The 9,784-nt window shown below is 33.6% G+C and overlaps 1 protein-coding gene across 2 annotated transcripts; it reads right to left on the bottom strand.

Moving 5' to 3' along the window:
* Positions 1-1,344: 1,344 nt before the first annotated feature.
* On the bottom strand, positions 1,345-7,381 carry LOC120352752 (non-histone protein 10-like). 2 transcript variants are annotated; one of them, XM_039434832.1, is made up of 5 exons: positions 7,118-7,381; positions 5,538-5,608; positions 4,649-4,787; positions 2,928-3,254; positions 1,345-1,583 (listed from the first exon to the last, which is right to left on the bottom strand). In XM_039434832.1, the coding sequence occupies exons 1-5, from the start codon at positions 7,232-7,234 to the stop codon at positions 1,500-1,502; spliced, it is 738 nt and encodes a 245-aa protein (XP_039290766.1). In that variant the 5' UTR covers positions 7,235-7,381; the 3' UTR covers positions 1,345-1,499. The 2 variants fall into 2 exon arrangements, with proteins under 2 accessions (XP_039290766.1, XP_039290767.1); XM_039434833.1 differs by having other exon boundaries at positions 2,928-3,251.
* Between the last annotated feature and the right edge of the window lie 2,403 nt (positions 7,382-9,784).

Genomic DNA, 9,784 nt, shown 5'->3' with positions numbered 1-9,784 from the left:
GTGTTCATGGGAGGTTGCGGTACATGTACGATTTCGACCAAGGACACGAAAATGCGTTCCGTGGGAGCTTTTGACAATTCAGGTACCGGTCGCCATCTTGGAACAGAGTGGAGTGGTGCATGCTCACTTGCACCACGTACATGCTCACTTGCACCGCTCGAAAAGTATGTTCCACAAAACCGGTACCAGGATCAACGCTTTTATTGGTCGAGAGTTAGAGTGTTGGTTGTCTGCTGTTTTGTTAGGTTATGTATTGACATCCAGAATCTTTAGACTAAAAAAGGATGAGGCGTACAAAGTATTTTATTCATTTGATGAAATTAATAACAGGATAGTCGAAAAGCAAGAAATTCATTCATTATTAATTGGCTGGAAAGTTTATTATTTTTTAGCTTTATCGACTATTCTACTAAACTAAGATGTGTTTATGTTATATATTAGTCGGAATACTATATTTTGTTGATTTATTCCTAGGCTAGGATCTATCCAGATAAATTTCTGGATAGTAGACATAAATCAAGAAACTTCAATTATTAACATTTTGCTAATATTCCATAAAACGTTTTATTCATTAACACTAATTGCATAGAAAAAGTAGTCAAATTTTCATTGATGACAGCACGAGCCATCATTAATTATTTAAAAAAACTTTATAGGAAAAACATGATTAGCCTAGTGCTTCTATAAGAACTAATCAATACTCCAGCTTTGTTGTGATAAGATAACATAGGTCTGTTGCAACCTACATAAAAGATAATATTGGCTTGGACAAGCTTGTATAATAAATTTAAAAATATATATATTTTCAAATTATAAATTGATAATTATTATTGATTCCATAATAATAAATAATAGCTGAAATGTTCATATTGATAACACCTTTATTATTTTGTCAACACCAATCTGTAAACGATTAATTTCAAAAGTACGCACCAAAAACGGTGAACCAGAATTCGATTTTCGTTTGGTGGGAGCATGTAGTGGTGCACCAGTCACGTGGTTTTTGGTTACTGCTCACTTCGCCGAAGCCGTACATGCACCGCAACCTCCCATGAACACAATCATTATATTTAGTAGTATAGATGTTTGGTTATTGTTAGTCATTAAAATGATATGGGTCCAATAGGGAATCAAATCTTTGATGAAAGTTGATTTGAAATAAATTATCAATTTTAGCAAAATATCAAAGTTAATTGGGAAACATTGGAATTCAATTTCATCAACTTTGATTTTTCTGTTGGATTTGAAAAAATGCTGAATGTTACATAAGGTACTGTTGAACAATTATAACTTCACGGCTGATCAAATATTAAATTAGAAGGTATATGAAAATAACAGACAATATACATTGTAAAGTTTTATAGAAATTCCTCATAATTATCTAATCAATACAAACAATTAATTCAAGGGGAATATTTACAAGCTGTATACAAATAGTCTTGTACACGTTCGAATATTATATTGAGATATAAAAATAGTACTGAATTATTACATAGATATCACAGCTTTCCTTTGCTTTTAGTGTAAATGTCCATGTCAGCAGTGTACTTTTCCTTTGACTTCTTGTACATGTCGTAGTATATCTGAAACATGAAAATGAGGTTACGCTTAAATAAGATAGTTATACTGGATAAGATATCTGGATTCACCAATTTTCGAAATAAACAATTTCGGGTCATACACCATCCTGTGGTTCATGCAATTTGCAGTAACTATAATTTACTGATAGGCATTCTTATGTGAGAAAAGACGCGGACATCTGTAGTCTAATTATAATAGGAACAGTGGCCAGTGGCGCTGCTCAATGAACCCTCTGCAGACAAGGACAATAGTGACATCCACTAGACCTGGTAATTAGTAGCGGCTTCTCAAATTCCGTCCATTGTCCCTGAGAAAATGGATTTGCACGCTGCTATGTACCCTACCTGTATGATAACGTTTTTCAGCTACATATAGAGGCCACTATTGTAACTGAGTGCAGGGTGCTTAAGCTCAGCAAAACATCCTGTACTCAGGTATAACAGTAACTTCTAATAGCTGGGAATGCGGAATTGGAAATGTCCGGAACTAAAATGAACGAAATTTTTAATTTCGCATACCCGCATAAGCTACTATTGTTCCTGTTTGGAACAATGATTCACTTGCCTCACGACAGTCTTCAGTCGGCGCAACAGGTGGTACTCGTATGCTTGACGAAAGCTACTTTTTCAAATAATTGAGACTGTGAAAGCTCTGTATAATGAGCGTCGTCGACTCCGAAAGCCTGGCTCTATAATTATAATAATACACTACTTATTCATCCCGATTAACTGACCTATAGAGAGATTCATTTCAAGCCAGTACCTGATCGACATTGGTTTGCTATTCTTGTGTGTCATTAAACAAAACAGATTGCTGAATCTTTTTCTACCTTTGTACTGTTGCCAAATCGTTTGTTGACTATGAAGAAATAACATATTGAACTACCAAAATATTTTATCCCAATAATAAAACATAATAATATTTACTTTCATCCCAATTATTATGAAAATTTATTTTTAAATCATGGGAAAAATATTTTCTTGAAAGAAAAATATTTGAAGTGGAGTTGATATCGATCTAATAAAAGCTATTAATTGCTAATTCTGGGATTCGAGTCAGTTGTATAATCTTTTTTTTATATAGCTGGAGCTAATGAATAGAGCTAGTCACTAGTCACTATTCTACTAGCTAGTCGCTGTTCTAGTATTCAATCGACAATAAAATGATTCATGATTTGAATCATCAGATTCAAATTCTTTTGAATTTGACAATCGGCTATACTGGAATAAATTGAATCACAGCTATCTAATGCCGCATCTAAATGTTGGCCCAGTCGCTGGTTCAGCCTACATTTTTTACAATGGCCAATGAAGGCAAGATACACACAATAGTGGCAGACAAGTGACCTTTTTGTCGGGAGTGGACAGCGAATTCCACTTGTTGGCCAGCTGCTTGGTGAGCTCCTGCTTGGTGGGCTCCTTCTGGCCGCTGCTTAGAATGGACTCAAGCAGCACAGTGCGCTGCTCCTGGCAGTACTGGAAGAAGGGGTTGGCTGGCCGCTTGGGTGCGTTCGGATCACTCGCCACTTTGCCGCTCTTCTTGGGCGGCACGGGCGACGGCGACGGAGATGCCTGCTGCTGCGACGACAAACTGTCCACCTTCGACTTTTTCGACGAGTTGGCAGCCGATGGTGTGGACACGCCCTTTTCAAACGTCGACGACGATGACGACTGCTGTGCAAACAGATGGCAGAGATATAAGTCACAAACATTATAAACTATTAAATTGGTTGGAAAATATTTGGGAGCAATTGAAACTAAATTATAAAATCATAGAGAATATATAGTATAAGAGGATATCCCATATGGTATAGGTAGTTTATGTTCCACTTTTTGTCAACTCAAGCCGATTACTGTCTATTATAACTGTTTTGGGCTTGTGAGAGTGTATAAACGGCACAGTATGAGAGACTACCAGCGTCACAGAGCTTCACGACAAGATACTATACTCTCAGTACATAATTACTTAGGCCTGGAAGGGACATACGCAGCAGAGAAGGGATACAACGGCGGCGAAGTTTCCGTTCTAAATCGGCCAGCATTCTCTAATTTCTAGTGAGTATTCAAGCGCTCATGATAAACTTATGGAGTTTCCTCTCTGGAAGCGTTCAGTCGTCTGACTCTAATCGACGAATTGGCAACTGCGCTTCTACCTTTGACTCTATCCATCACTGTAATTGGCTGATCTCCCTCCATTTCTCTGCGCCGCATATTCATCCGGGTCAGAAGTAATTTTGTACGGAGTATAGGACTATTACTTGGCTTAACATTGAAAATTGCAACATTAGAGCCCTAAACCATGGAATATATTCGTTTGTTATTGTTTCTCTATGATAAAGACACAGTGGAATGGGGAAGGTAGTTTCAAGCATGAGTGTTAAAAATAATGCATAAAATAGAATAGGTCAAAAGCTCAAAATATAGTGGAACGGATTAAATGAAATCAAATAACTAACTTGGATAAGGTTATTTTTTCAAAAAAGAATAAATATCCCTTGAAATTGATGTCATGAGATAGACAATATGTTGGAGAATATATTCTCAAAATTTCATGAATTTAATAAAGTATAGAGCTATTTGAATGTTCAATTATTATAGGAAATTACTTGTACTATTTCTATACTTTTTATATAAACACAATGAATTAGTTTCGAGCAATTATGCAATTTTCAAGTGCCTATTTTGTTCGAAAATCTTTGTTTACAAAAATATATAATATAAAGAGTATCAGTATTTTCTCAATTCTACAATGGATCTGCCCTAAGAGTTGAACTTTTGACGCTCATATCGTGAAAAGTAAAAATAAATTAAAAAACTTTTTCTAGAAATGTGTTTTTATTTAGGGAGCTTTAAAGTTGTAGCTTAGTTTATTCCATTCTAAAGAAATAGAAACCACCGTACTGTACATAGGAGTAGTATTCATTGAAATTCCGGTATAAAATATCTTAAGGAACTAAGAAAAATCATCTTGAGAAGTTTTTTTTATTATGATAACGTTACGGTAATTACTAACTTGTTGAATCTTTTCTATTATTTTGAGAACGTTACTTATGGATGAAATAAAATACCTTGTTTAATTTAGTCGTTGGAACTGTCCGCTCACTGGAGATGCCTTTCAGTGGAGGGTCAATTGGTTCATCCAGTTCAAGCGGTAGGGACGCGGTTCTCCAGTTGTCAAGGTGTTGATCAAGACGGTTCATGATGAATCTTGAAAAGAGGCCATAATTGAAAAGTTATTAACGAATAGAATCACTTTAAAGAAAAAAGCATGTTTTTCAGTTACATTATTATTACTTATTAATCAAAATTACAAAATAAATTTAAATAGATCCTCCTGACCCACTGTATTTCTAACTAAATAATGTGTAAAAATACTATTTGATTAATAACAGAAAAAGATGATAAGCTGAATGATGAGTAATTCATCAATTGGAAGTTCCTGAATAAATCGCATCCCAACTCTCAACTACACTACATGCTAAAACGTTACATGGATTAATTACTTCTGTAACAGCTGTCATCAATTATTAATGTATTACCAGGACCTCCTATATACTGCCATAGAGAAGCAATAGCGTGAGTAGATATCCCATGGTATAGGGCGTTTATGTCACAGCTTCTACTGTTATCTCAAGCCGATCACTATCGATTATTGTCGATTTTTACTGTTTTTAACGGGTAAGAGTGTATGAACAGCACAATTGAGAGACTACCAGCGTCATAAAGCTTCACGGGAACAACTACGTGGACTATCGGCTTGAGATAACAGTAAAAGTTGCAACATAAACGCCCTATACCATGGGATATCTAGGCTACTTATGCTATTGTTTCTCTATGATACTACCTATATAGGAAGTCCTGGTATTACTGATTAAAACTAGACTAGTGTCCTCTATTCAACTTGTCTATGTTTTGTGAATATTTAGCCAATATTTATTTCAGATTGATGAAACTTACCGTCTTTCTTTTCGAGTTCGTCTGAGAAGCTTGCGTACTTTTTGTATTCGGTTTACAATCCTTTCATTGTCCTGTAAATCAAATCAAAATTAATTTTTGTTAACGATGGATGGGCAATACGTTGTATTTTTTACTTTAATTTAAAAGTTTTATTTGAAGATTTCAATAAAAAGTCACAGTTCAAAGCTTATTATAAATTCCAAATAGACTTACTCCAAATACCGATTAGGTTTAGATAATATTAATACAGAACGGGCCATCAGGTTTTTAATACTAACACGATTCCTTCCAAAACCTCAACTTTTGATTATGCAATTAACTTCATTTTTTACTTTCCTTGCCCTATTACCATAGGTAAGGAAAGTATTGCTTTCCAAAAAAAATTATGGTACCCTAATTTCAAGTTTTCTACATGTTTCAAGGTCCCCTGAGTCCAAAAACATGATTTTTGGGTATTGGTCTGTGTATGTGTGTGTGTGTGTGTGTGTGTGTGTGTGTGTGTGTGTGTGTGTGTGTATGTCTGTGAACACGATAACTCCATTCCTAATTAACCGATTGACTTGAAATTTTAAACTTAAGGTCCTTATACCATGAGGATCCGACAATGAGAATTTCAATAAAATTAAATTCAAAATGGCGAAAAAATGGCGGATAATTACTAAAAAAACATGTTTTTCACGGTTTTCTCGAAAACGGCTCTAACGATTTTCTTCAAATTCATACCATGGATTGCTATTTATAAGCCCTATCAACTGACATTAGTCTCATTTCTGGGAAAATTTCAGGAGCTCCATAATATTCTTGAGAAAAATGGCGGATAATGACTAAAACACCATGTTATTTACGGTTTTCTCGAAAACGGCTCTAACGATTTTCTTAAAATTTATACCATGGATAGCTATTTATAAGCCCTATCAACTGGCACGAGTCTCATTTCTGGGAAAATTGCAGGAGCACCGTAATATTCTTGAGAAAAATGGCGGATAATCACTAAAAAACCAAGTTTTTAAAAAATAACTTGACCGATTATTTTCAAATGCATACCCTGTATAGTTATTTATCAGCTCTATCAACTGGCATGAGTCTCCTTTCTGGGAAACTAATGGGGGGTCCACCCCATCCTTGAGAAATGGACTTAGTAACCTCCTTCTCGTGCATGAGGTAGGTAGGTAGGTAGTGCAGTTCATAAAAAGAACACATAGTCGAGATATTTCATCTGTAGAACAGCTGTTTTGACGACTAAAAAAATCATCGAATTTCACAATTTACACAAAGGAAAAGTAGCCTACTCTGAAAACAATAAATTATATTATACACATAATTATACAGATCGTAGTTTCAAATATGAGCAAGGAAAGTTGTGTGAGTGTACCACACCAGATTTTTTTTATTATGATTAAAAAATAATAATTAAATGTCAATAATATATAGTAAAATTGAATTTTCTCATTCATTTAGGTTATGTTGATATTTCTAAGGAGAAGCGTTTTACATCAATAATAGCCTATTCTGTATATTCTATCAAATGATTGTTTCGATCAAAATGTAAAAAGGTAATAGGATTAATGTATTTAACTAACCTGCTGAAGTACTTCACATCGGTCAAGTAACAATTGATATTTTCTTCTGTGGACATCTATTTCATTTACCTCATCATCAGAATCTTCTGAGCAAGACTCAGATCTAGCTAATATCATATTATGGTATAGGACTGATTATATTCACAAAGATAAATTATTTTCCATAAATGATGAGGTCATAAAACATGAAAAAATTAATGATAAAGAGGAAATAAAATATTTTATTTTAGTGAAGTTAATTGTGATCCTCAGACAAATTTTAACCGAGTCGCCTAAGAAACGCGGATTTCACTAGCAGACTTTGGTGTCGGAAACAGTGATAAGACAGAGCTACCAACTAAACCTGGTAACCGCTACTGTAGCGGATGGATAGCAGTTCTTGTTAGCTGTTACCTTTTTATCACTTCCTATTCCTACTTAACCGCGAATTTTTATTTCAATCACGAGATTCATACATTGCGAATTATATAATTTACTAGGAATAAATTTGTTTGATGGATGAATTACGAGATTTTATTTGATGAAGTAGGCTAAGTTTTGTAGCTTGATGAAAAATTAATAGTCGAACCTGTCATTTGAAAAATCAAGCAATAAAGTATGCTGTTACGACCATGCTGAAATGAACAAAAAATTATTTGACTGACAAAATTTATCTTTTGATAATTATTGAGATTTTTCAAATGCCAGGTTCGATTATTATTTTTCATCAAGCTACAAAACTTAGCCTACTTCATCAAATAAAATTGAATGATGGTGACTAATTCCTAGATAAATAATATCCTTCTTATTTATCCAGCATATTATTGTTGAATTGAAAATTAGAAAGATCTAAGCAAGTAAATAAATAACATTACATTTTAAAATAATAATAATTGCAATATGGAAACAAAGTTACCGTATATATTCACTTCTCCTTATATGGCCATCAAAATTGATAGAATCAATGAAAATTCTTAAGTAATTTATTGAAATGTTTGATTATAATATTGATTAATTTTTCAATTACAGTAACTTAATTAATTGAAAATGGCAAAGAAAAATAGTCGATTCATGTCAGTAGTCGGTAAATTGATGAAACATTTTGAAAGCTATATAGGTAACTACTTACTTGCAATGAGAATTTTTATTTCATTCCGTTTTCAGTAATATTATGAGGATTTTTTTCATGAATATTACTGCCAGCAGTGCTAGATTTAAACCGGTGCACAACAGAGCTGAACAATATTAGTACCTACCTCTACCTAGGCATATATTCAGCAGTTTAATTTCATCCCAGTTAATACATTTAAGAGAATTTAAATCCTATTCTAATCCTGTATATGTTATGTTTGCTGTCTTTCAACTAAAACTGAAACATGAAAATGAATCGTCATCATGATATAAAATACTATTGACCTAATGCTGATGATTTTTATTTAAACCTGACACAGGAAAAATTTCGTTTGAATAGTAATCAAAATTGATACAAATTGGCCAATTTTATTAAATAAAGAAAAAAATTTCCCGGGGGAAGACTACAGTATACTCCCTTCCACATGGAGGCATTCCATACCCTCCCGGAGCATAGCTCCGGTACTTTCTTGTGTCAAGTATCAAATAATTAACTATGCTTTTTTAGATTTCTATTTAAAAAAATATTATGCACATAATTATATAGCCTACCTGTATGGGCCTACAATATAGAATGCAGTTATTATACAATATATTGTATCTTATCGCTCAAAACGATGAAAGATTCAAGGCTGCTACCGTACTCCTTTAAACCAATGACCGCACTTGAACTGGCTCTGCTTAATAATCGAACCCCACCTTGGAATAATATTATATCATATCCATCAAAAATATTGATATATTTATATCCTTTCCATATCCACATCATCATTATTTCACATACTGTACCCGCTCTTTCGAGGACACGTTCAGTAAAAAACTTCCACAAAAAATAGGAAAACAGACTATCATAAAAATTTTTAATTCTTAATAACGTATAAAATCATTTGCGCTCTTTATTTATTGTTTAAAAAATTATATTTTAGTTTTTTATATCGACATCTTCTATAAAATTATTGAATAAAATCTCAATGCCCATTGCAACTTCAAATTCAAAATAATTAATCACAGTTATATCTATGCAATTGTAAATAAGACAAAAAAAACTCACGTCCCTTAAAATAAGAGTGCCGTCTCTGGTGGATGTGCTGCCACATTTCCACTTGTTCGTCAAGTAAATTCAAGGGCTCATTTTCGAGCTCGGGATTTAGCTAAGTTCTAGACTTTAAACAGCTGGAGCCAGAAAATTGGCTTTCCGAAAAAGGGCGTATTCGTAGTTTTTATGCTAATCTTCATTTTCTCATTTCTATAATTATTGGAGACGTTTATTGCCTTGACGAAATGATACATTTCTAAATAATTCAAAATAGGTAGCTGAAACTTTACACTATTTTCTCTTTATTTTATTTTGTGTTCAATTTTATAGTTTTTCAAAATTTAATTTAAACGTGGACTACGACGACGCCCCGTTTCGGGATTTTTTCTGACTCCAGTTGTTTAAATTCTAGAACTTGGCTAAATCCCGAGCTCAGAAACTGGCCCTAATATTTTATATTTTCAAATCACTCCAATTATTCCAGTCCGTTCATTCCATTCAGCTGTATGTATGATGAATTA

The sequence above is a fragment of the Nilaparvata lugens genome, chromosome 8 (genome assembly GCF_014356525.2).
Source record: "Nilaparvata lugens isolate BPH chromosome 8, ASM1435652v1, whole genome shotgun sequence".
NCBI classification, from domain to species: Eukaryota; Metazoa; Arthropoda; class Insecta; order Hemiptera; family Delphacidae; genus Nilaparvata; species Nilaparvata lugens.
Note: the sequence above shows the minus strand (reverse complement) of the source record. Positions and strands in the feature narration are given on the sequence as shown.